Raw genomic sequence first — 27642 nt, forward strand, 5'->3', positions numbered from 1 at the left:
GGGCACACAGTACTGCGCCTAAGATTTCAGATTAAAACTGCAGAGTGGATGGAAAGGAGGACCTTTTTCTGCCTCCCCGCTTCCAGCCACTCTCTGAAAACTGGAGAAGAGGGTCTCTTAAGAATATTAGTGGGGCAGGCAGGGGAAGCATGGCTTTACTTTTTGCAGTCTTCTGATGAGGACTAGACCATGCGAAAAATGAGTGTAAGATTTTAGCTGCAGTTCATTCATTTTCAGCTTTGTATTCTTGTTGTAAAAGAAGCACGCCTAGACATTCGGTTGTTGCGCCCATAACCTAGGTTCAAGGTGCCATTTAGCTCCTAGCTTTCATATCTCAGTTTCTAACTCTGGGTGGGGCAAATGGTGATGTGATCCTCAAGACCCACAAAAACATGAAGCCAGTTTTTGGGCTCTGTACGCATGCAAGGATACTGAGCATAATTGGTTAATTGAAGGCTGCAATTCCGTGCACATTTATTTGGAAGCAAGTTGTATGGAACAAAGTAGGGTTTAACTTCCAAGTAAATGGATATGAACATGGTTGCAAGTATTAAGAACTTTCCATAAGCAGGGAAAGGCAGCTATGAGTATTTTCCTGATATTGGAATATTGTAGACATCAGTTAGCTGGGGGGCATAAAATAGGCATAGAACAATCCTCCATATGAACTTCATGGATAATTTTGGTGATATATGATGACATCTTCTGGATTCTAGTGCTGGTGCTGAGTTGAGTCTGCTACGAAGCCCATAATAATGAATATATAATATTTAGCATGATGATGCATTGCAATAAAGGAGGAACTAAACTTCCTTTTTAAAACTGATATGGGATTGTGTGTGTTAGAAGGGGGAAATGCTTTGTTTGAAAGGGGAAACGGTTTGTAAATTAGCAGGGGTGGGTACAGGATATTCTGCCATGTACAGCTTCCATTTATGGATTGTTGTGAATCGTTCGGAGCACTGCAGAAGTCTTCACATTCTGACAAGCCGAACTTGAAGTTGTGTACTGCAGCTTTACTGCAAAGTCCAGTGTCCAAGTCTGCTGTCAATCCTGCTGTTTAATTTCATGTTACTGTTGCTCAGATTTATTTGACCTTGGAGAAAAGGCTATTTTTATATGGTTGAGACATGCACTTCTTGCGCTCATTCTGTCCCTCATTTATTTCCGTTTATTTAGCAGTAATGGGAATGCATTTTTTATGAGAGAAAAAATGACGAGAGGTTCATTCTCATTTTAAGAAAGAATAGTGAATTAAATTTTGTGGTACCCTTCTGCTCAACTTGCTACCTCTCCTGTAAACCCTGTACTGCTGAAAATTAAAGTTGGTTGTAAAGTTGTTTTCAGAACAAGTGTATATTAAAGATATGCCATCCAGTTCTTTACTTTTCCATCTCAGCGTTATGGTTGCTTTACATTTCTGAGGGATGGGAGGGATTTTTGTTCAGCCCAGATTTATATTCTGGATTATTCTAGAAAAATAGCTGCAAAAGCATCAAGATAACAAACGTTGCTTTGCTGTCCAGTGACAAATTAATTGCAATCTGGGCATATCTGGGGTGCAGACTGTGAAAGCTCAAATGTCAACAAACCATTTGGCCTTTCTTGTGTTAGTGTTTTTTGCCTTCTCTGAAACATATATGTTATGTTTTGGATTTGAGGAAATAGTATTTTTTGTGATCCAGAGTAAAAGGTTACTTGATCTTTACAAAAGTGGATAAATCGACTTTAGTAACTGGGCGGGCATTGGGGGGATGGGACTGATGCTTCCTTATAAAGTATTAAATGTTAACGTATTAGCTGGAAATACTATTTCTGTGGAATTCTGTGTATACATACAGGAATTTGACAAGAGGAGTCGGTAGATTTAGAGAGATCCTACGAGCTGTTGAAACGAGAACTACACAAAATTTACGCATGGTAAGTTTTCATAACTACAATTAACTACAGATTGTTAGAAATTGATAATTAGTGATTATTATAGTCTGCAGTTTTATACATTCCTGCTTGGGAGTAAGTCCCTATTGAACACATTGAAAAGTGGGGCTTTTTTTGAAAAGTGGGAATTTTCATAAGAATGCACTGTAGTAATATTTGATGTACTGCAATGCAATGACCCTTGCTGTAACCAGCAGATAAAAATATTATTATGTTACAATTGCTGGTTAACATGCATGCCTGTACAAGCTTATAATAAAAGTTAACAGTTCAGAGAAGAACTTTGACCAGCATTTGCTATTTATTAGAATTTTGACAAGTGGGACCTGCATTTATAAGCTGTTAAGAGGCTCCATTTACATTCAGGCGGTACATAAATTTTGTTAAATTAAATAACCATGCAGTGTGAAGTGCTTCTGTTCATGTTTCTAGCCACGCCATTCCTTCACTCTCACCACCTGACTTTCTGGGCCCTCCCAACAGCCACCCTTTCATGCGCATTGAACGTTACATAAAAACATACGAGAAACCTTTCTAGGTTAGGCCAATGACCCATGTAGTTCAGCATCCTGTTCTTACATTGGCCAACCAGGTGCCTATGGGAGGTCCACAAGTAGGACCTGGATGCAGTAACACTCCCCACACACCTGCAATTCCCATACTGGATGGAATTCTTCATAGCACCAAGGACAGGGGTCAACAAACTTTTTTTTGGAGGGGGCTGGTTCACCGTCCCCCAGACCTAGTGATGGGGCCAGACTGCGCGTGCGGGAGCACACACATGGCAGAGGGGGCTTCTCTCTCTCCCCTTCTCTCCCCGGTCTACCTCCTCCGCTGCTCTGCCTGCAGTTGGGAGCCAGCGGTGGTGGTGGCGCCTCTCCTTTTCAGGCCAGCTTTCCCAGGTGTGTGGCCAGCAGGCGTGCCAAGCTCCAGCCCACAGCGCGGCCATGGGGAGAGGCGGGCGGGTGGTGAGGCTTCCTATCAAAGCCCAGCCCCCTTCCTCTGCAGGGCAGGAAGAAGCCAGGAAGAGGGAGAGAGGAGGGAGGAGACACCGCTGCAGGGAGGGAGGGGGGAAATTGCAAAAAATGGTGCCCCAAAAAAGAGGGGGGAAATGGCGATCGCGCCTATCCAAGCGGCGATTGCAGAACCGTTTGTGGGCCAGATCCAGACGGCAATTGGGCTGGATCTGGCCCACGGACCTTAGTTTGCCGATCCCTGACTATGGAGATCATTCCGTCAGTGCAAGCGTTTCTGCTTGCCTGACGGAACAATCTCCCCTCTCCTCCTTCTGTGTGTGCCATTCTGGGGGATCTCTTGACCCTCCAAAGAGGATTTGGGTAGAGGTGGGGAGGAAGAAAGCCCTGTTGTGCTAGTGGAAGTCCTTGCAGTGGCTTCCACTATTGGAACAGGGTAGCTGAATCCAGCCAAGTGCCTCCAAAACTAGAAGTGGAGCATAACCATTCATAGCCTCTGTGAATTCTCAGTGGCCTGCTTTTTGCCGGGAGGGGAGTGTTCTGCTAAGTTTTTTGGGGTTTTTTTGTTTGTTTTTTTGGTATTTCTTGTAATCTTGAGGTTGTCCTACGCCTGTTGATAGTGGGACTACTATGGATGGACTTCTGGGCACAACTCTGGGGCCCCACACACCCCAGGAGCTCCTGAACAGCCCTGGACATGCCCCAGAGGTGTTAGATATCTCCCATTTTGATTTTTAAAATTTATGAGCCCATGGCAGAAGTGGTGTGAGCTCAGCCAATGAGATTCCACCTTTGGGGTTGTGAGGCAAATGAGAGCATGAAGTGGGTGGGATGAGGAGGCTTGGCCTGTCCCCTTGCTACTCAGATGGCCTCAGGAGCCCCACAACTCCAAAGCTGACATCTCATTGGCTGAACTTGCTGCCGCTCTCCCCCTGTGGGAGTTAGGAAACGCATGGATCCTCAAGGATCTGGTCAGCGCAGCGCTTCACAATGTGCCATCCATCAGTCTTCCTTCACTTGCGAGCTTTGCTCACCCAGCTAGCTAGCCAGGCACAGAGTGAGAAGTTCTGGGCCACCACTACGGACTCAAACGCGGGAAAGTTTAAAAAGGTAAGGTGGGAAAAGGATGGAGTGGCCAGAGGATGGAATGCACTGTCTTTGGGGCCTTCCTCAAACCTGGCACCATCTCTACCCACATGTAGAGTGACCTCTTAGCTGTGTAAGGATCCGCACTCAGAGAATGATCTACCTTTCATCAGCTGCTCTTTTAAACCTCAGTTGATTCTGTTGAGAACTTTGTTTTTGTTAGCCAGTTTCATTCTAATATGTATAACAGTGACATCTTATGTTAACTGCTTTGAGTACTATTGTAAGATGGTATAGAACACATTGAGCAAAATGCAATATGTTGATGGCACATTCCGTTGTTGTACCGAAGTTACGTGTTGCAATTGCTTGTTTTGCTTTGTGCTCATAAGCATAATTTTACACAGTTCTACTTACGTCCCTACTGCTGCAGTCTTTTTTTTGTACACCCTTTTTTTGTACACCCTTAACTTCCGGGAAATTACTTTTCCTTGTTGACAGACAATAGCAAGGCAGCTAGCTGAAATCTTGCTACGAGGCATGTGTGAACAAAGTTACTGGAATCCACTGGACGACCCTCCTCACGAGTCACCCCTGAATGATCCCCTATGGAAAGGTGCAAATACTAAGAGTTATGCGCTTAGCAGAAGACCACGGGTGTACTCTGGAGAAAAGTAAGCTTTTTGTTTATGATAATGATTATTTTTTAATCCGTTACTATAAATTGCACCAGTATTGCTGAAATATAAATTGGGATGATAAAATGTAGGAACGCAACTCTTAAACTGTGCCAGTGCGCATATGAGTGAAAGAATAGTGGAGAACAAAATCCATACTTTCTGGTTTGTGTTAACGCTATTTGGATATTATGCCTGTTTTGTTGAGAGATGCTTTAAGTGGGCTGCAGTGTATTAGCTTAAAAAGTTGGAGTCCTCCAGCCAGTGGCATGGTCTTGGCTGTTCTTTCTCTCTCTTTAAAATTGCCAAAAGGTGGTAGCTTGAATCTCCCCCGCCTCCCAGTCACCTGCTTGTCGAGTTAGAATAGCATGAACATCTTCAGAAGTGTTTTCTTGGCAGGTCCCACCATTTTTTGGAACATCATGCAGAAGTTTTTCCTACCTTAGAACTATTTTTGGAGCTTCAGAATTTTTCCCTGCCGTGAGCCTTTGTTCCATGAAGTAATGAAACAATCCAATATTAAAATTTCTAATTGTTATTGCTGTAATGCAATGCTGTTGATGATTTGCATGTGCTGTGACCTGCTCCAGTAGCATGTAAGAGGCTTTCTAAAATGATAAAGCATTTAAGTTCCCAGGGTGGGGTTCACCTAACTAGCCCCATCAGAGGAAGCCTTGTGCAAGGACTTACACTTGCGCGATGGGACTGTCCCATCTCTCCTCTCCCCCCCCCCGCCCATCTCCCAGATTGGCTCTGGTAGGTTGGGAGAATCCCAGAACAACACACAGTGGGAAGGAGAGGGGGGTTGTTCTGTCTGACAGGCTGAAAGGCTTGTGCAGAGGGAACGACTGGAAGAGCACAGCATTGAGTTACACCAGAGACCAGCAAACTTTTTCAGCAGGGGGCCGGTCCACTGTTACTCAGACCTTGTGGGGGCCGAATATATATTTTTTTGGAGGGGAAATGAACGAATTCCTATGCCCCACAAATAACCCAGAGATGCATTTTAAATAAAAGCACAGATTCTATTCATGTAAAAACACCAGGCAGGCCCCACAAATAACCCAGAGATGCATTTTAAATAAAAGGACACATTCTACTCATGTTAAAAACATGCTGATTCCCAGACTATCCGCGAGTCGGATTTAGAAGGCGATTGGGCCGAATCCGGCCCCCGGGCCTTACTTTGCCTACCCATGAGTTACACCCACAGTGCTTATGAAAAGGTGTCCAAGTTCAAAAAAGAAAAGAAAAGCCGATGTGTAGCTGTATTTTTCTAGGCGTTGTTTCAGAACAGTGGGAGAGCAATTAAAATGACAGTGCTTCCAGTCTCTTATTAGCGATAATGAAAACATTGAAATGTGTGTTTTAAAATATTTCACAGGAATAATTTGCAAAGCCATTCCAGAAACGATTCTTACAGTACAGAGACTGGACCTGTATTTATGTTGTTTTGAGCTGGGTAGAGATTTTTCAAATGCAGAAACTTGCAGGGGAAAATTGGTTCTAAGCATTTCCCTTAGCTTTGGTCTGAAAGATTTCCCCGAGCACGTTTAAATGCACTCACTTGCATTTGCTATCATTTGGCACTTTGGACCTGGTAAGTGGAGTGAAATTTGTTTTATCTGACTTTTTTGATATACTGAATTATGCATAGAGTAGAATATTAGTGAAGCATTTCCTTAAAGGCGTAACAAAAGTAAATTCCCAGAAGAAGAAGAAGAAGAAATGTTCTTCTGGTCTTCCTTTCCTTATTACATAAAGAAGTTTGTTTTCTATATTTAATACCTCTGAGGATTCCTAAATAGCTGCATCCCTTGATCTTTGCTAATATTATGGGAAGGGAGGAAAAAGCAAGAAGAACAGAAGTACAGAAAGTAGGTCTTACAGCGGATAGGACTATTTGTCATTGAAGCCTTATACTGCCTACTCTGGCAGGTAGCATCTCTCCAAGATCTTGGGCAGAAGTAGGAATGGTGGAAAACCATTTTGGGCTGCACTTTCAAGTGAATTGATCTAGATATTATTATTATTATTAATTACCCCACCCATCTGGCTGGGTTTCCCCAGCCACTCTGCGCGACACCCAACAGAATATTAAAAACACGATAAAACATCAAACATTAAAAAAACTTCCCTAAACAGGGCTGCCTTCAGATGTCTTCTAAAAGTCAGATAGTTGTTTATTTCCTTGACATCTGATGGGAGGGCATTCCACAGGGCAGGAGCCACTACTGTAACCTTGCAGTGAGGGAACCTCCAGAAGATCATTGGAGCTGGACCTCAGTGTCCAGGCTGAATGACGGGGGTGGAGACGCTCCTTCAGGTATACTGGGCTGAGGCCGTTTAGGGCTTTAAAGGTCAGCACCAGCACTTTGAATTGTTTGCACCTCCTGCACTGATACGCAGGTGGGATACAATTACCTTTCTGATTTTGCACTTCTCTAAATCTTGTGATATATTTATCACTTCATAGCCATACAAAAATGAGTTGAAACCTGTGAACTTTGGGATAAATTGTCTGCAGCAGCGTCATTGGTCACTTGATAATACCAGGAAATAGAGCCTTTAGTGTCGTCGTCCCAGGATTGCGGCATACTCAGCTAATAGAGATTCAGCAGCCGCCTTCTGTTTTAACTTCTAAACCCCTGTTGAAAACTTCTATTCCACCAGGCCCATGCACGCAATTAAGAATACATCTTTCCACAATAATTAATTGATGTCTGATTTTAACTTTTCAAAATACAGTTTTGTATCTTTTTGTTGTAAACTGCTTTGATATTTTTAATGAAATAGTGGTCTATACATATTTTATAAATAAAAAAATACATTTATAAATATGTACATTGAGATAAGATATATATATAAATATAATATTGTTCTAAAAGATGTATGGGATGTGGGTGGAGCTGTGGGTTAAACCACAGAGCCTAGGACTTGCCGGTCAGAATGTTGGCAGTTCTAATCCCCGCAACGGGTTGAGCTCCCGTTGTTCGGTCCCTGCTCCTGCCAACATAGCAGTTCGAAAGCACGTCAAAGTGCAAGTAGATAAATAGGTACCGCTCCGGCTAGAAGGTAAACGGCGTTTCCATGTGCTGCTCTGGTTTGCCAGAAGCGGCTTAGTCATGCTGGCCACATGACCTGGAAGCTGTACGCCGGCTCCCTCGGCCAATAAAGCGAGATGAGCGCCGCAACCCCAGAGTCGGTCACGACTGGACCTAATGGTTAGCGGTCCCTTTACCTTTATCTTTAAAAGATGTATAAAGATAAAAGTAGATACAGTCGTACCTTGGTTTTCGAACAGCTTAGTTCTCAAATGTTTTGGCTCCCGAACGCTGCAAACCCGGAAGTGACTGTTCCGGTTTACAAACTATTTTTGGAAGCCTAACGTCCGATGGGGCTTCTGCGGCTTCTGATTGGCTGCAGGAGCTTCATGCAGCCAATCAGAAGCAGCACTTTGGTTTTCAGACATTTTGGAAGTCGAATGGACTTCCAAAATCAGTTCCGGAACTGATTCCGTTAGACTTCCAAGGTATGACTGTAGTTCAATACAAATTTTCATACAGATTTTCTTTTAATGTTCAGATTAATGCAGAAATGAGGTAGAATGGACAGGAATAAACACATGTATAATTGATGTGGACCAGAAATATAGTGGTCCTCAGACATAGGCCTTTCCCATCACCTGTTTCTTGATCTTTTTAAACTGGAGATATCAGTGACTGACAAGTGCCTAGGACCAGTGATGCAAAGCACTGAGTTATGGACCCTCCCCTAAATCACTTAGTCACTCAATAAAAGGAATTGACTTTGTACCTCTAAAAACTCAGTAGTGTGGGGCAGAGGAGAAACATCATCACGTAATTTAATCTGAGTTTATTGTTTCTTCGGTGGGCATTCCACAAAGTTTTATCTATCTCAGGAGCATTCCCCTTGCTCCTGCCAACCTTGCATATTCCCAGTTAAGCAGAAGAATGACTGGCCTTGTAGATCTTCTAAGAAAGAATATAATAATGCAAAAGTGGTTTAAGCAAATTAATGCTATTAAGGGTTTGGAGAGCAGCTAAAAATTCAAGGTATTGTGATCCAAATATAAGAAGCCTAGAGAGAAAATTTAGTGTTGGCTTTTGAGTGTGTATTGCTATAAATCCAGAAATATGAAGGTGGTGCCTTTGAGCACAAATGCAATGTGACAATTTATGGTTGTCAAAAATAGCAAAGTGGGTTGAGCTGTTAGTTGTTGATCCTAATTACTGCAGTTTTGTTAAATTTCAAAACATCTTTTAAAAATAGCTGTATTTTCATTATTTGATTTGCTGATTATATGAGACCCAAAATAGGTTTTCATAAACAAAGTTTCGGTAAATCATTAATAGCACAAAATATGACACAGTAGTTAATTACTGTATGTAAATGAATCTCGAATAACTTGATTTTTACAGTAATGAATACTCAATTTTTAACAGCATTTTCTGTCCTCAAGAGAACACTGAAGAAGCGCTCTTGCTGCTGCTGATTAGTGAATCTATGGTAAGTGAGCCATTTTTCTTTATGAAGGAACCCTCATTTACATTCCTGCTGTTGCATTATTAATCTTAGTCAACCTTTTCACACCATGATTTACTCCATTTTGAAGACGAGCATATGGTGTACCATACTTCAGGCACTCTGTAGGATCCGTACTGCTGCTGGCATTGCCATCGTGGGTGTCTGCAACTGTGTATGTTTTTGAGCTGCCAGAAGTTCCAGGGCTGAAAGGAAATGTCAGTTTTGTTCAAGGGGAATTATACTCTTGATCTATGAAGATGTGTTTTCAAGGCAATATATGAGTAGTTAAGCTTCTAAAAGCAGAGTGCTCCTTATCAGCCACTTTGAAAACCTACCCTGGTGACTGATTACCTTGATTCACTTATTTTTATTGACTCGAACCATTGGCCATCATCAGCGTCTTTTTAAAAAGCCAGACTACTATGAGTGTGAAGTCTTGTTGAAAAGTAAGGGACATGGTGATCTTCTCCCCTGGTCGGTTATAAAAGTAAATTATCTACTAATTTATATCTAAAACCCTACAGAGGAATATGTTTAGAAAAATTCATCTTTATTGTTTAATGCATCCACCAGGTAAATAAACAGATGCCATATGTACTGTTCTTCTTGTGGAGAGAGGTTGTTCAGCGCCTTTTCATGTTTTTAAATATCTCAGGTATTTTGCATCTCAGGTATTTATGGTAGTTGTGATGCAGCATCCCTTGAGAAATGTAGTTCCTTCATCCACAGCAACGAAAATTTGAATTTGCTATTCCATTTTGTTTATGTTTTTGCTTCACTGATCCTCTCTTCTTGTTTTTGGTCTTGCTATCCAGGCTAATCGCGATGCTGTGCTGAGCAGAATACCAGAACATAAAAATGATCGCATCATCAGTTTGCAAAGTGCGTCTGTAGTCTATGACTTGCTTACCATTGCTTTGGGAAGAAGAGGTCAATATGAAATGTTATCAGAGGTAGGCTGTGACAACTGACCAATGAATCCAAGGCCCAGAGGTTCACCTAGGTGACATTCTGGGTTGAGAGCATATGAAAAGTTAACTCGCCAATTCAGCACAGCATGGCGCAATCTGTGTATCATTCAGCTGAACGTTGACTTTGGTGGATATAATACAAATACTGTCTTAGAGATAACAGTCATTGTGTAATGTGGACACAAATAATGGAATGTAATTCATAATCAGTGCAGCTACACATTTCTTCAACTAGATGATTGTAGTGTTTTTGTTTGGCATGCTTTGTCCCAAATTAAACATTTGGATTCAGGTTCACACTGCTCTATAGTTAGGAGACTTTATTACTTGTTCAGTACCAATTTTGCTTAGCTGGGTATTTGAGTGATCCCACCTCATGACTGTCTTTAAGATGTTATAGCAAATAAGGTGAGAGAGCTGACAGATAAGTTGTTGTTTTTTCAGTCTGTAACAGGAATGCTTTTGTCTATCTTGCTGATGCAAAATTTAGCAGCTACAGCTTAACAGAAGCCAATTTTTAAAGACCGTTTCTACTAATATTGAGCCAACTTCAGCGGCTTTTGAGTTGTTTCCAGGCCCAATTCAAACTGCTGAATTTTATCTTTAAAGGCTTAAATGGTTTTGAACCTAGGTATCTTACATTCTGGCTTTTCCCATAGATTGTTAGTTGAATTCTCTGTCTGGCTAGTGTCAACATGTATACCTCAATGCAGTTTCTGCACATTTTTAAAGTAATGTGAGTTGAAAGTTGAGATTTTGAAACCATGTTACCTTGATAGGCTTTTCTGTTTCCTTGCTGCCAAAATGAGTCATTGTATGTCCGACCTTTATTTTATGAGAATCACCATAGTGATTCAAAGCCTGGTTGAAGAAAAAGTCGCCATCACATTAGGCAAAATCAACTTGAATGTTTTCATTGCCTTCTTATAACTAGATTCTGTGATAAAAACAATATTGCGAATGAATTCTTAGGGTGTTTTTGTTTTGTTTTGTTTTAAGAAAAAAATCATACACATGCAGAGTCCTGTTATTTTCTAAGGTTACAATGCTATACAAGCTTACCTGAGAGTAATACTTACAGAATTCTGGGGGACTTGCCTCAGAATAGACATGTATAGCATTGTTTTGGGGTATTTGAAGTAACTTTTAAATTGGCATTTATTAAAAATAAATTAAAATTTATCAACTTTTCTTTAAAAAGCTAAGTTAAGTCTATGTGTGTATGAATAGATATTCAAATATATATATATAGACCAAGTTAAAATTATTTAACTCCCCTGAATTCTCAAAGCAAGGGAGGAAAATGGTATGCTGTACACACATCAGGGATGCTATTACTAACAACTGTGTAAAAACATCGTACTGTTACTCATGCTAGAACTTCTCTCTGTGACTATATAATAAATGGCCTACCTGGAAGATGAAGATGTGGAGAAATGACTGTATGAGATCAGCAAGTTTGAATGCTCCCAGTTCACTACTTTAGCTTGGCTTTTTTTTGTTTTGTTTTGTTATTATGGCTGAGTGTTGGTGAATCAAATATTTCAACTTTAAGTTCTGTATTGTGAAAAACAATATAGGGGAAATACTTGCGAGGGGAAATACTTTAATCTTGCCATTTAAAAACAAATCAATGGTTCGCAGCAAGTAGATGCAGAACTTGGACTGATGCGTGCAGCTGTGAGGAACTGAGCAACTCAAGCAAAACTTTGCATGAAAATATTCAGAGTATACTTGCCAGGAGATCACCATGATGGTTACAGTAGCTGGTTTCCTTTTTGCAAAGAGATGACCTACATTTCTCACTTTTCCCATTTGGATCATGCACTGTTGCTTTGAAAGGTCGTATCTGTAACCTTGAACCTACTTTGGAACTTTCTTGTTACACTTCCCTTGACTTTTTCCTTTTACCTTACTCTTTTTACGGACACAGATAAAGCCAGCTTGTGCTTTGTCCTCCTGATCTGTGTTCTATTGATTCCGTTGTCTTGATCAGTAGAGCTTTTGAACTGGAATAAATCAGAGATTTCAGAAGCTGTGCACTTTGTGACCTAAAGTGTTTGAGAGAGGCTCCCCCCGCCCCCCAGCTGCATCAATCTCAGCGTGAAGAGTTTTTATGAAGTGGCTTAAGGAATATGCTAGGAGTTAAGGGGAAAAGAGAGGGAGGGAAGAAGAGACACGAGAGAGGATCTCCCCAATGCTATGAACAATCTGTTCCACTTGGGAAAATTAAGTTTGGGTTTACAGTGGTACCTCAAATTAAGAGCTTAATTCGTTCCGGAGGTCTGTTCTTAACCTGAAACTGTTCTTAACTAGAGGCATGCTTTCACTAATGGGGCGCCTTGCTGCCGGTGCGCCGCCGGCACACAATTTCCATTCTCATCCCGGGGCAAAGTTCTCAACTCGAGGTAACTCTTCCAGGTTAGCGGAGTTTGTAACCTGAAGCGTTTGTAACCTGAGGCGTTTGTAACTCAAGGTACTACTGTACTTTAAATGTGAAATTTTCAAAAGAAGGGAGGATTTGCATTCTTTGATAAAGAGAAGCTAAGTTGCACGTACAGTGGTACCTCAGGTTACAGACGCTTCAGGTTACAGACTCCACTAACCCAGAAATAATACCTCAGGTTAAGAACTTTGCTTTAGGATGAGAACTGAAATTGTGCGGCAGTAGCAGCGGGAGGTCCTATTAGCTAAGGTGGTACCTCAGGTTAAGAACAGTTTCGGGTTAAGAACGGACCTCCAGAACAAATTAAGTCTTTAACCCGAGGTACCACTGTAATTTTACAGAATCACCCCCCAAAAAGAGGGAAGAGGAAGGAGAGGCATGAGTAGTATATTGTTTAAAGCCCTCAAACCAGTCTACCTCCTTCCCCACAGACCCTCTTGAGAGTTAAAAGCAGCTGAAGGGGTGCTCTTGGTTGTTCTTCTACTCTCAGAAGCTTGGTGCGGGGGGGAGTGGCAGCCTGGAAGAAGACATTTTCTGTGACATCTTCTGTTGTAGAATTCCCTCCCCACAGAGATGTGTATTTTACTTTCCCTATACAGTAGTACCTTGGGTTACATACACTTCAGGTTACACACTCCGCTAACCCAGAAATAGTGCTTCAGGTTAAGAACTTTGCTTCACGATAAGAACAGAAATCGGGCTCCAGTGGCGCGGTGGCAGCAGGAGGCCCCATTAGCTAAAGTGGTGCTTCAGGTTAAGAACAGCTTCAGGTTAAGAACGGACCTCCGGAAAGAATTAAGTACTTAACCCGAGGTACCACTGTACAGCTTTTGGGGAGTGCAGAAGACTCATGTCTTTTCCCTTGCTTCTGACACCTGATACATGTGCTTTCAGGACCTGCCTTATTCCTAGGGCTGTTTTAAATGGTTGTAGCCCCTCCTGGGAGCTGCTGGTGAAGGGCAGATAATAAGTGTAATAGTAATAATAAAAATAAAAGTATTAACAACAGAAAGCAGGTTTACTCCATATTTTGTGGGCCCCAGGCAAGAGATCTGCGGTATGCTCAGCCCATCCATTTTCTATCTCCAATGCTAGGGCCAAATACCCTTGGAAGAAACTGCTTAGGGGCTGCACATCCAGAGTAGGTGGGGCCAGAATAAACATGCACCCTATTCTTGTACACATTCCGTTCTCACACATCACATTCTCTCTCCTGTACATTGTCTTACATCTTTCTTCTTTGGCGATCACTCGTAGCCGAGTAAGATTGTCTTCCATAAACACGGTTTTAACAATGAGTCCGTAAGTGACTGTGGAGGAGACCTGAGAGATGGGTTCATATTGTGCTGTGGAGAAAAAAATAGGTTAGCCGAAAACGTGTAAAAAAAGAAAATCCCAAGTTACAATTGTAATAAATTTGCCTTCTTTGGGTTAATGCAGGGATGTGCACTTCATGAGTCATAAAAATGTAAAAGTAGCCCTTAGTTTTTTGCATTCTGCAATATTACTTTTATTGCAATTTTATTTTATTGAGAGGTTTGTTTAATTGTTGCTCGTTTATATAGCACTTGGAAGAAGCCAAGTGCCTTACAACTTTTCTTTATTTCCAGGCTACTTCTGGAAAGATGCATGCTATTACTTTAACTGAAACTGGGTGTTGTTTCTTCTTGTTTTAGTGCTTGGAAAGAGCAATGAAATTTGCATTTGAAGAATTCCATCTTTGGTATCAGTTTGCACTGTCCTTGATGGCAGCAGGAAAAGTAGGTCTCTTTGCAGATTTTGTTTTATTGAGGTCTGCTGCTTATAATGTGGGCTGCAATCCTGCACATGCTAAATCAGTGGTGTTTTAGGGGGTTGTACTTGGGTGCAGGATTGTAGCTTTAACTTCATTTAACACCAAAGAACTTTAAGCCACGTTTACTGTCTTTGTGCAAGACTGAATATAATTTCAGTATGGTAAACACTTTTATATGCTCACTGTTTAGCTTAGCATACTGCTGAAAGAGGTTGGATTCTTTTTGTTTTGTTTTGTTTATTTCAAGTGCCTTGAAACTTTTTAGCAATAATCTGCTAAAATTAATCCCTGCAGGAGATGTGTTTTCCGTCACTGTCTCTGTCCATAGTGTTATTCAGAAATTGTGCCCTATTTTCTTTTAATTGAGAAAAAGGTTGATAACTAGATGGATAGAAAAATGAAATGGCATTTGTTGGTTCCCTGGTTTTTAATATTCCCTCCCTTCCATTCCCTTTTCTTTAGAGCAGCCTCTTCACTCATAAATGGGAGAGAAATGGAACATAAGTTGTGCTGGGGGAAAAAACAGCCATAAAGGGGAGGTATTTGGTGGTAGTTCTTGCTAATATTTGGTAATATTGTTAAATAATATTAAATAATATTAAAAAAAATACCAGACTATTTTATTTTAATCCAGTGTGGCAGTGTTGCTCCATCTCTTAAATACAACTTTCTGGCTTATCTGCGGCTTGGAAATTAAACATGTAGCCTGTGACCCACCATGTTTGATAGCCTGGCTGTGTTGCACAGGAGGCAATACCTGTTCCATTCTCTAAAAAAAAGATGCCCACAATCAGATTTGTGGGTATTGATCCTATCATGGAATTAAACTAATGCCTTTTATTTGAAATTTGTTTAGAATTCTTTTGTTACAGCTTGGAAAGGGGCTTAATGGCAAAATGCACAATTCTTACTATATTCCGCTACCCTGGTTGTCTTATCCCGAGACATGTTTTTGTACAGTCTGCTCGAGCTGTGAAGGTCTTGAAAGAGTGTATACGGTTGAAACCGGACGATGCCACAATCCCACTTCTTGCTGCCAAATTATGTATGGGATCCCTTCATTGGGTAAGTTGTTTATAAGTTCTCTTGAGTCAAGAAAAATGGGTATTTAAAGAAATATGCACACATGCCGTTGCTTTGCTGCTTTTGATCCAGCATGATTTATATTCAATGGAAATGTGATTCCTTCTGCCAGGTCAAAATATCAAAATTCCAAGAATATATTAGATTGAAAAGAATATACTTTCAAATATACGGCCTAGGACCCTCGTACCTACGGGACCGCCTCACCCGGTATGCTGCATGGAGAGCCCCAAGGTCCATAAATAGCAACACCCTAGTGGTCCCGGCCCTAAGAAAGTTAGATTGGCTTCAACCAGAGCCAGGGCCTTTTCAACACTGGCTCCGGCCTGGTGGAACGCTCTGCCTCATGAGACCAGGGCCCTGCAGGATCTGATTTATTTCCACAGGGCCTGTAAGACAGAGTTGTTCTGCCTGGCCTTTGGCTTGGAGCCAATTTGATTCCCTCCCCCTCTTTCTTTTTTCTTTTTCCTTTTCTCCTCCTGTGATGAGGCTGCATTTTAATATTTTAATGTTGTATTTTAATCTTGTTTTTAAGTTGTATTCATTCAACTTGTTTTTATTATTGCTTGTTAGCCGCCCTGAGCCCAGCCTTGGCTGGGGAGAGCGGGGTATAAATAAAAATAATAATTATTATTATTATTATTATTATTATTATTATTATTAGAGTGTTGAGATCCCCAACCACTGCCATGATAATTTTAGAATTTTTGAGCACCCTGAGCTGAGTGTCAAGATGGGTAAACTTGGTTCAGATTGGAAACAGGTTGCTAATTGCAGGTAGCATTGGAGAATGCTAAAATATATACGTTGATAAAAGCTGTAAATTGACTTGCAATTATGGTGCATGTGCGACTCTTTGGAATACATGAATACTCTCAAGAACTGGGGTGTGCAAGTTGGGAAGCAGCATGTTGGTTGGGTTAGATAACCCTATCATTCTGTATTGCCCAGGCAAAGGTTGAGATTCTTAAAAATTCATCTGATTGCTCAAAAGATTAATAAAAAATTATCAGTTAAAAAAATGCATGCCACACCAAGCACACTGTTACAGATCATCCACAATTAACCAACCATATGAGAATAATCTCCAAAAAAGTAGCAGTTTTCAAAATTGTTTCATAGTTGATTTATTGTTCACAAGGTAGAACCCCATCCCTCTGTGCATAGTCAGCTAGATTTTCTTTCTTAAAGGCCACTTTTACATGATGCATACTCTGACCCGCCTCCCCTTTAAGGTGGATGCAAGCATTTCCAACTTGGAGAGTCCGGAGCAAAACTGATTGATAAAGTCGGGACAGAAAAACATCCTGGCAGCCTTCTATAAATACCCTATTCTATACTTATGCCTACCCATTCATCACTGAGGATGGCAGTGCAATTAATCCAACATTTAAGCAGACCCTGGGACGCGGGTGGCACTGTGGGTTAAACCACAGAGCGTAGGACATGCCGATCAGAAGGTTGGCAGTTCGAATCCCCGCAACGGGGTGAGCTCCCGTTGCTGGGTCCCTGCTCCTGCCAACCTAGCAGTTCGAAAGCACGTCAAAGTGCAAGTATATAAATAGGTACCGCTCTGGAGGGAAGGTAAACGGCGTTTCCGTGTGCTGCTCTGGTTCGCCAGAAGCGGCTTAGTCATGCTGGCCACATGACCCGGAAGCTGTACGCCGGCTCCCTCGGCCAATAAAGCGAGATGAGCGCCGCAACCCCAGAGTTGACCACGACTGGACCTAACGGTCAGGGGTCCCTTTACCTTAAGCAGACCCCATTTGAAATAGATATGTGACCATTGGGAGTGAACATGGTTCTGTCTATTAACTAGTCTCGTATAAATCTGTCCTTTTGTTTTTAGTTAGAAGAAGCAGAACGGTTTTCCAGAATGGTGGTTGATATGGGGGACAAAACATCAGAATTCAAAGCGAAAGGTTTCTTAGCCCTGGGACTGACTTACAGCTTACAAGCTACAGATGGTAAGTATATCAGTTTATAAGGGTAAAGTGTCAACAACATAGAGCATTTAGAAATATGTCAAACAGTCAAAAGGATTCATTGTATGTCCATTTTTTTTTTTATTTTTAAAAAATGCTTGGTCTGAAGCCTCTGCTTAATATGACTAATTAAATCCTGTTTTTAGCTTCTTTGCGAGGGATACAAGAGGTCCTGCAGCGAAAGGCTCTTCTTGCATTTCAAAGGTGAGTGGGTGTTAATCTTTTCATTCAGCTGTAGATAATGAAAAAACCTTATGTGTATTTTTTAAAAGAGATATTTATAAATGATTATGTAATGCGGATTTTACCTCTGGGAGTCTGCGTGCATGAGTACAGAACATATTGCGTTAACATTTGCTTCATCAAGTAGTGCTGGCAAATCCTTTGGAATCAGACTGGATTTCCTCTGATTTCATTATTAAAGATATTTTTGTTATCAGCTAGTAGAGAATAATGTTTGCGCAACATCTGTTTAAAGAATGATTCTTTGTCTGAATACACATTTTGTTCCAGAAGAAGAAAATGTAGCTCTGAGTAGCAGTCACAAAATTGACAGAACATACTGTGTGTGATATTGATGTTGTTTTATTGGATTGGTTTAAAGTATTTATTGTTCATTCAGGGACTTAAACTCTCTTATTCTAAGAGGTTATGAGCAAATGCAATGTCTTCACCATGACTTGTAATGTGGCTCATGAATTCTCATAAAGCAGAAGGATGAAAATAGTATATTTCTGCAATCAAGTTGTGTTTTAATAACTTAAGCGTTATTGGTTCTCTATTAGCTTCCTAGAGACATATAATCTTCAATCACAACTTCTAGCTCCTTAACTATGTACACATGCAGAATAGTTGCATGAGCAGAGAATTAGGACAGATCCATTCGATAGTAACAGGATTGTGAGCCGTCTCTAAATTTAATTTGTACCTCAAGCAAGATATTGATTGACTGATTGGTGCCCTTAATAAATAAATAAATTTACATTTTTATGTAAATAGAGGCCCCACACCTGATAGAACTTGAACTTCCTGATCTAATTCTTTTAATTGTTCTTTCTGATGTTTTAATTGTTTAGTAAAGCACAGCTGAAATTAAGGCATAAGGACTAGGCAGTAATGTTTGCTACAGGACAGGGTGAACATTCTTTTTTATGGGGAAAAAATGTTCTGAGTTAGAAGGCTTCTAGAGAAATTCCTTTCTGACTCTATTCATGACCCTCCAGCAGTGGAAAATATGGATTTAGCTATCATATACACTTTCTTGCTACAGATGGCATCACCTCTGTCATCTCTTGTACCATAGCAGGCATTTGTGCAAGCAGTATTAAGTCTGGATTATTTCTGGGCTATTTACAGAGGTCTGAAATTGATGGGTGTCATATAGATCAGTGGGCAGCTGCCAGATGGTAACAACTTTAAGTCAGTCCTAGCTTTAACTGGATTTTTGAAACAGTAACCTACAAGATAAAATCTCTGTATCCCATTATTAATTCAATGAGCTGCCTATTTATCAGTTTTTTAATTCACTTCTTAAAAATAGAATAAAATTTTAAAGGTCCCCTTTCCCTTAACCTCAGAGCAGAAGGTATTTTTCTTCAGGAATATTATTACTTCACTGCATATTTTGCTTGTGAGCACTAGACAATGGAAACCTTGAAACCCAGAAACTCCAGCGGGTGCAGAATGCTGCAGCGAGACTCCTTACGGGGTCTTCGCTGCGAGATCACATTCACCCGGTGCTATACCAGCTGCACTGGCTCCCGGTGGAGTACAGGATCAGGTTTAAGGTGCTGGTTTTAACCTTTAAAGCCCTATACGGCCTAGGACCCTCGTACCTACGGGACCGCCTCTCCTGGTATGCCCCACAGAGAAACTTACAGTCTTCAAATAAAAACATCTTGAAGGTCCCAGGCCACAGAGAAGTTAGGCTGGCCTCAACTAGAGCCAGGGCTTTTTCGGCCGTGGCTCCAATCTGGTGGAACACTCTGTCACAAGAGACTAGGGCCCTGCGGGACTTGACATCTTTCTGCAGGGCCTGCAAGACAGAGCTGTTCCACCAGGCCTTTGGCCAGGGCACAGCCTGACTCCCTCCCTCGGCAATCTTCGCGGAGCTCTGGCCCAATGGTTGCCAGTGGCTTGAATTAATTAATTTTATAATGAATGATTTTAGAGTGTTGTTTGTGCTGTACTTTTGTACGGTTTTATTGTTGTTAGCCGCCCTGAGCCCGGCTTCGGCTGGGGAGGGCGGGATATAAATAAAATTTATTATTATTATTATGGTCCCTGGAAAATGCGTGAAAGTGCCTTCATCTCCCATCTTCCCCAGATGTTCCAAATATTTGATTTTGCATTTATGTATGTACTCAAATATTCCAACGTCTGCAGGCCACAGGTTCCCCACTCTGAACTAGAGACTTACTTTGCAAAGCTGTGGTAGAAGACCCAGTGGAGAGTCGTGAGAAATATGAGGACTCTCTTTCTTCTAATTCACCTTTGCCTCTCCTGCCTTACACCCTGTCAATTTGCTCCTTTTTTTGTTTTTAACACCCACCACATGCAAAACGATGGAGTAAATAAAAGCAGAGATCCTCACACGAACTGTATTGTTAATAATTAGGCTGATGACTGTAATGTTATGGTTTAAGATGGGGATGCTAGGAAGGCTGAGAAGTAGAGGTAGCTTCCTGCTCAGGAACAAAATTCCACTGGTAGGTCAGTTATCAGCAGTACAAATTGACAAATACAAAGGTAAACCTGGACATTTAAAGTGACTTGGTGGTCTAAATACATTTACTATTTTTCAGGGCTCACATCTTGTCTCCAACTGATCACCTGGCAGCATTTTATCTAGCTTTACAGTTTGCTATATCCCGACAGGTGAGTTCTGAAATTGTCACGTTACTGGGGCTTTCCCCATATTTTTCAGCACAATCTATATGCTGGTGGGGAGGGGGTCAGCAAAAAAAATCCCTACAGGGGGATAATTAGGGAAGTATAAATAATAGCTGTAATAGTTAATGATCATCTGTATGTTCATATTTATTCTTGATCTTCCTGTTTCTAAGAAGTGGAATGAATGTTTTCTTCGTCCACCAAGAAGTGCAAAGAACAGCTTCAGGTCCTTCATACCTTGAAAACAAGGCTCTTATGCTGAGATGTTTAAGAAGAACTGGAGCCATCTCTGGGATGCATCTAGCCTTCAGAGTCCAGAAGCACAAAGGCTTTGATATTTTTACTCAGCCTTCTTCTCTGTCCCGCAAGCCCCGTCCCAACATGAAATCCAGCCCCTTGCTGTTGTTCTATTTTAAGGAAATCCCCTCTCATTCTCTCGAGAGAGTTGTAGGATGCTGCCAGATGGGGGCCTTCTATTGCAAATGGGTCATTCATATCAATTTTTCTGAGTGTGCATCTGTCATGTTACCATCCACACATACTCATTTTTCAGCCATTGATATTCATGGCTGCTCTGTTTCTTGCTGTCCATACCAGTGTCTAAAGCTTGGCATTTTTGTATGGGTGGAATTTTTTTCTTGTCTCCCCTTCCCCCACCATTATTTTATTCCATTCTGGATATGTGTCCAGGTGTTTCTATATCTGTGCTCCTTTAAATAACTGAGGTCTTACGCATGAGTGCTAAAGAGGTTTTGCGCAAAACCTCTGTATTAAAGCCTGATGTATTTTCCACAGTTACAGTGGTGGTAGCACTGAAGCAAGGGGCACCACTGATGTTTCCAGCAGTGTTTTTCTTGAGACCTCACTCTTCCCCAACCATGTGGTGTAGTTAGAACCACTCCATATTCATCAGAAACAAAACCACACTACTCCTTTTGGATGGCAGGGGTTTGTTCCGAGGACAAAATTTTGGATGACTATCAACACCAGCCAAAATGGTGGCTCCCTGTATAATTATGCTTGTTTCTTGAAGATTATTTGATGTTTTAATTTGTTACATAAAATGCAACAAAGCTGAATTTTGTTTAGTCAGAAGAAAATCTGTTAAGTTGCAAAAATCCCGGTGCCTGAAACACCAAAGCTTGTTCCAAGTTGCTTTGTGTTTTGAGTGCAAAGGGAACATTTTAAAGTTTATTTTAGGAAGCTAATAGGAGTCACATACTTTGGCTACTTTTCATTGCCAGTGAGCGGCAAGATCATCAGTGCCTCTTGACACTTTAGTGAACAGTTGTGTGTGTGTGTGTGTGTGTGTGTGTGTGTCTGTCTGTCTGTCTGTCTGTCTGTCTGTCTGTCTGTCTGTGTTTTCCCCCTAGCAGTGAATATTTCCTTGGTGGAGCCACTTTCCATTCTCATTTCTTCCTAATCTCGAAAAGCAGGGGAATTATACTGTATGTGATAAGAATAACCCATTTCAACTTTTCTTTCAAATAGATACCAGAAGCTTTAGGATATGTTCGCCAAGCTCTTCAGCTTCAAGGAGACGATGCTAACTCTCTGCATCTCCTTGCCCTCTTGCTGTCAGCTCAGAAACACTATCACGATGCTCTGAATATCATTGACATGGCCTTGAGCGAATACCCAGAGAACTTTATGTGAGTAGGGGTTTTTTGTGTCTTTTTGGTAGTTTCTATGCATATGCGTGCTTAGTATGAGACAAAATTTAAACCCTTGAGATGACTGAGCCATTTTTGGCCTTGCAATTTTTGTGCAATGCGTTTCTCCCTTTTTCCATGTTGCAGAAGGCTATAGCTTTCAAACTTGGTGAATAGCAATGTGATATTCTGCTTCCTCAATTCTTATTTTTCATTGTATTGGTTAGCTTTTGCTGCAAAGTAATATTCACAGACCTTACATGATACATAGAATGAAAACGACAAGCTCTCGTCCTCTCCTTTTCTTTTTTTGAAAGAAACGTCATTACCTCCCTTTGCAGAGTTGATGGATTCCATGGAGTAGATTATATTTTCTCAATGTATCATGATAAATAATGAGAATAAAGAGCCACATCACAAAACAGCTGAGTGGCAAATAGCACTCATTCAGCAGACGTGTGCACATCGGTGTGCTTAAAATGTCACTGGTTCTTATCATTCTGTAAAAACAGGTAGTGTATCAGAGTGGTTATGAACATGATCTGTGAGTCAGAAGTTCCTGGTTCAAATATTAACTCAATTTTGAGCTCATTTAATGGCTTTAAGCAAGCCGCCATCTTCCACCTTTATTCCCTATCCCTGTAACCTGCTGTGTGTAGTAATATTGGCCTGCCTTATAGGGGTGTTGTAATGATTACCAGAAAAATGTATGTGCTTAGCAATAAGTGCTATATTTCTACCTGGTGGTAGTGTAATACTATTAAAATAAATGTAAATACTGAAACACCACCTCCCCCCTAAGTGTAAATCTCTGTTTCTGCTTCTGAGGGCTGAATTTCTTGATAGGCAGAGCTCTAGGAAACCCCAGTATAAGAACATAAGAGCCCTGCTGGATCAGGGTGCAGTACTTACATAAGCTTGCTTTTTTTTGTGGGGAACTGGCTAATGATGGGCTATGGCAGTTTATAAGATTTGGGTTTATTTACAGATATTCAGGTTGAGCATACGTGGGAGCACAGCATAAACGCTCCCAACGGCAGCATCAGATCTCCAGTGTGAGACAGCCAAGATCCCAAAACACTGTTAGCTTTCAAAGCCCAAATCTGCTCATTCTCTTTCTCTGCTGGCCTCCGGCTCAGATTTGACTCTGGGCTCAGACCTGACAACTGCAATCTGTTGCTTCTCCTTACACTATTGAACCTCTGCATAGTACTGCACTGCAAGTTGTTCAGTGGCCATATGCGATTCTTGGGTTTAAAAAGTCACTATATCATTTGGCTGCGGCAGCATCTCTAGAGATTGGTAGAGAGAAGGGAAACAGCTTGATGCTTTGGGATTGGAAAATGAACTACTCTACTGCAAAATTATTGTTTTTCCATCTTAGTGTTATCATGGCATTCTGTCTTTGGTTAAACTTGTATTAATTTTTCTTCTTCTTTCATTACTAATGACTATCAGAAAATATGGTCATCATTACTAATGAACATCAGAAAAATATGGTCTCCTGGTGGACAAATATCAAACTACAAACTCTGCTTCAAGTAGACATCTGTCAGATGTTGCTTGTGTTGTTTTAAAAAGACCCTTAATACATTTATTTACTTCAGTTTTTATTGCTCCAAGTCTCTATGAAGAAGCAACAGAATACTTGTTGGAAAGAATGGGTAATGATTTGCTTTCCATCATAGCTTTCAAATATTTTTTAGGACACTGAAGATTTCTCACTAAAGCTATTATCGCAGAGCAGGGGCACATTTACATGGCATCACTGTTGGTTCTCATTGATATTACTCCTTTCCTTATTCGTGTAAGCAGATAACTGTTTTGAAATAGGGCCATTAAGATTAACTGGTTTTTAGTTGTGTCTGAAATTCCTTCTACAAGTATTAAATTTCTCAAAAAAACAGGGTCACATTCTTCGCATATGCTAAAGATGTAAGTCATGCTGGTTGGGTTCCAGTTGTTTATCTGACTCTTGTGCTGAGAGTTTCTGCCTGCTCATAGCCATTACCAAAAACCAGCCCAGTAATATTCCATCCTACTGTTGAACTATAGGAATACTGACCTGTAGTAACAATCTTTAATCCAGCATAAGGCGTTGTAATGATAGTACACACGTGAAAGGACACAGTTCTTTGCTTTTTTACTTTGTTTTGATACTAGTTTGGAGTTGTTTAATGCTGTATTATAATTGTTTTTGAAGCTGTTTTATTTTGTGAGCCAGCCAGAGAATAAGTCATCATTATGTGGTGCCACATAAATAATGTCAAATAAATAAGTAGAAGATAGTATAGCCCTTGTCTCTCAGAATGCTTCTTTTGAGAAGGCTTTCTTTAAAAAAATTAAAAATCATCATTTCTACACCTGCAATCTATGTGGGGACCATGCCAGTTTCCATACTGTTTGTTGCTTGTTGAAACAACAGAGAAGGGACTTACAGGATCAGTCCCAAACTGCAAGTGCAATCAGCCATAATGCCAAACCATGGTTTGTAAAGCAAAACTGTCATTAGGTATTATGCCAGCTTACAAACTATGGTTTGCAAGGGGCTGCCAATTTTGCAAATGTAACCATGATTTGCTGTTATGACTGAATTCACAAGCTGTTGACTTTCCACAATTAGTGTCATTGTTTATATCAAAAGTCTGCTGCATCGTGGACTTATGAAACGGAATGTTGATTGTTTTATCTTCTGCTTTTTATTATTTTGCTTTTATTGTTTGAGTGTATTATTTTATTACATTTTTATGTTCTCATATGAATGGTGGGATATATTATGTTAAGTCCTAGATCTGGATAAGTAACTTCTATATTTTTTAGCTACGTCTGTATTCTGCAAACAGCTGTCTGGAGGCTGATACATACTTTTGATACACAAATAGGTGTTTTCGTTGGAGCCCACAGTCTGTAGAATTGATGCCCTCTAATAGAGAGGGTTTTGGTTAAGGGGTGGTACATGACTGGACCACTATTTAAATCTACTGAAAAGAGTGATGCAACAGTCAGGTGCAGAATCTCTCTCAGTGTTTGAAAACAGCTGTGAAATTCTGAAAACATTTTACCACAGCATAATTAAAACTTGATCAGACCAGCTGACTGGACACAATCCCACAGGCACTTTCTTGTCCATTGCTGAAAGCAATTGTGCACTTCCAAGCAAAACTTGCAAAACCCTCACAAATCCCCTCCTCGTGTTTCTGGGCTGCTTGCCTTTTTTAGAATTACGCCAACAAACCAGTTCAAAATGTTCTATTTTGGTGGATGGAATTGACAGATTAGTTGACTTAACACATTTCTCATTTGGTACACCTCTAATACACTTGCTTTCCCTATAACAGTTAGTTTTCGCTCCTCCTAATTGCTTCCAATATAATTCAGAGGCACGCAACCTTTAGCAAAACAAACTGGTAAGCAGAAAAAACCGTTGCAATATTCAAGTATAATTTCTTCAGCATCGAAATGGTTCCTTTTTCGTTGCCATAAAGCTTAATAGAAAATCGGTTAGTTTTGGTTGCTGACTAGAGTTCTTTCAAAGTTAGAGTGTACATGTTGGCTTGGTTTTTGAGTCCACTTTCATGAGCTACTTTGTGAAGAAGAAAAATGATGCTTGTTTGCTGTTTTCAAAGAGAACGTCTGCCTCTGTGCTCTAGAACCATGATCTAAAACCTTTTATCTTTAGGGAACCCTTTTCATATTGACTTGCCTACAAAGAAACTCCTTCATGTGGGTAACCTAGAGTAATTGTGAAAGCACTGAAGTTCACAAAAAAGGTTCCGTTAGGCTTGTTAAGTCTTAGCATCACTTGGTGTGAACCAAGGCTGCTTGTCTGCTTTCCACAGGCATCTAGGATGGACACTGGAGGAAGTGGGATGATGGAGTAGATAGCCTTTGCTCTGTCTATCAGGGCTGCATTCATGTTTTCAACGTCCTTTATTGTTGAATTACAGTTTGATTTCTTCTCCTTCTCAGATTACTGTTTTCAAAAGTCAAATTGGAATCACTCTGCCGGGGCCCAGATGAGGCACTCCTCACTTGTAAACACATGTTGCAGATCTGGAAATCCTGTTACAATCTCACTAACCCCAGGTAAGGACAATACAGAACAACAGGGAACGCATTCTGTTTGTGTGTGCAGGGGGTCGGAGCGAATCCTTTGCATGTCAATAAAGGTTGGAATTCAACATCACCCTCTTCCAGTCATTCTGCCTGTGCAAGCATTGCAGTTTGCCAGATGGAACAGTCCTGTCTCCTCCTACCGTTTTGTGTTCTGGGTATTCTCCCCCCCCCCCAATGGGGGAGCAGGAGGAAGAAAGGTCAGGGCAGCCTTGTTGCACAATGGGAAGTCCTTGTGCTGGGATTTTGCTGACTGGTTAGGTGAATTCTGCTCATAGCTTGTTGGGGGGGGGAGTATCATACTCCAGTTTATATTTCATGTGAGGTTTGTGTGGCTATATTTTTGCTTACCATGTTAGTTGCTTTTCTGTTATGGGTGTGGCATTTGTGCATTGGACCGGCTTGATTTCTTTATTTAACTGGAAAGAATCCGAACTGTTCCACTTGAGTTGACCTTCAAGATAGTAAACAAAAATGAAGTTTGGGTTGTATCCAGTTGTGGCATTCTGCTGACAGAGGGCTCTTTGATTCGGCAGAGGCTTCCATTAGTTGAGATTGTAGGGCAACGGTTTTCTTTGATTTCTCCCTTCCCTTTTCCCCATCCCCCCTGCATGCTCAATCTGCTCCAAGAAGACATGAAAATCTTGAGTGAGTGAAACTCTAGAGTGGTTGAAGTACAGTACAAGTAGCAGAAATTCTGATTTGCTTTCAGTAAAAAGAGAGGATTCATTCAGCTTTGCAAAGCAAAATGAGAATCTTGAGAGTAGAAACACTGTTTTTTTCCTGGTAGTACTTTACAATTTTCTACTGCTACATTCCTGTCAAGTAAATGAAAAGATACAGTGACGTTATGCCGCAGCAAGGCATATCAGAGTAATATTCCATCCTGTATGATGCTATCAGATCAGCAAGGTCCCCCATGCAGCATATCACATTTCTCTTTTCAAATTCTGTAAAAGCCAGCATGTAATAGCTGTGGCCCCGCTGTGAGGTAACAACCTTCATGTGGCGCTCTCTTTATGCCAGGTGAGAACTGACTCGGAGTAAATGCTTGCATATGCGCCCAGCTCGACTTCAGCAGTCTTGCAGATGTCATTCACTGTCAGACTTCAAATGCATGATCCAAGATGAGACAAACATTTATGTTCTGCATAAAGGCTGTGGATTTTATGGATTCCCCTCCGCCCCTTCAAAATGTTGATTCATTTAAGCACATAAAGCAGGCAAATGAGGCAGAGGGGAAAGTATAACCTACCGGTTATGGATTATGCACTTATTATAAGACAAACTCACTGATAATTGGGTCCCCCCCCCATTTGAGATTTGGCACATTGAAAAGTGATGTTTCATACATCAGCTTTCCTAAAATGTTTAGGAAGGACCCGTGCTGTCATTGGTACACGTGATTACAAGGCTGTGGCTCTGCAGACCTGGTTGCTCCCCTCATTACCACTACATTTCCTTGTGGGGTGGCAAGTCATA

General features: G+C 40.9%; 1 protein-coding gene across 5 annotated transcripts in view; it reads left to right on the forward strand.

Annotated features, from left to right (window-relative positions):
- The window catches only part of TTC7B (tetratricopeptide repeat domain 7B), a 109799-nt gene that overhangs the window by 44083 nt on the left and 38074 nt on the right, over positions 1-27642 (forward strand). For all 5 annotated transcript variants that reach the window (XM_053376963.1, XM_053376982.1, XM_053376973.1 and 2 more), the window contains 11 exons: positions 1842-1920; positions 4500-4672; positions 9142-9205; positions 10039-10176; positions 14317-14400; positions 15396-15500; positions 17368-17485; positions 17650-17707; positions 20308-20380; positions 21887-22047; positions 26017-26133. In XM_053376963.1, the coding sequence (XP_053232938.1) occupies positions 1842-1920; positions 4500-4672; positions 9142-9205; positions 10039-10176; positions 14317-14400; positions 15396-15500; positions 17368-17485; positions 17650-17707; positions 20308-20380; positions 21887-22047; positions 26017-26133 (1170 nt within the window). The remainder of the gene's footprint in view (positions 1-1841; positions 1921-4499; positions 4673-9141; positions 9206-10038; positions 10177-14316; positions 14401-15395; positions 15501-17367; positions 17486-17649; positions 17708-20307; positions 20381-21886; positions 22048-26016; positions 26134-27642) is intronic.

The sequence above is a fragment of the Podarcis raffonei genome, chromosome 1, assembly GCF_027172205.1.
Source record: "Podarcis raffonei isolate rPodRaf1 chromosome 1, rPodRaf1.pri, whole genome shotgun sequence".
Classification (NCBI taxonomy): Eukaryota; Metazoa; Chordata; class Lepidosauria; order Squamata; family Lacertidae; genus Podarcis; species Podarcis raffonei.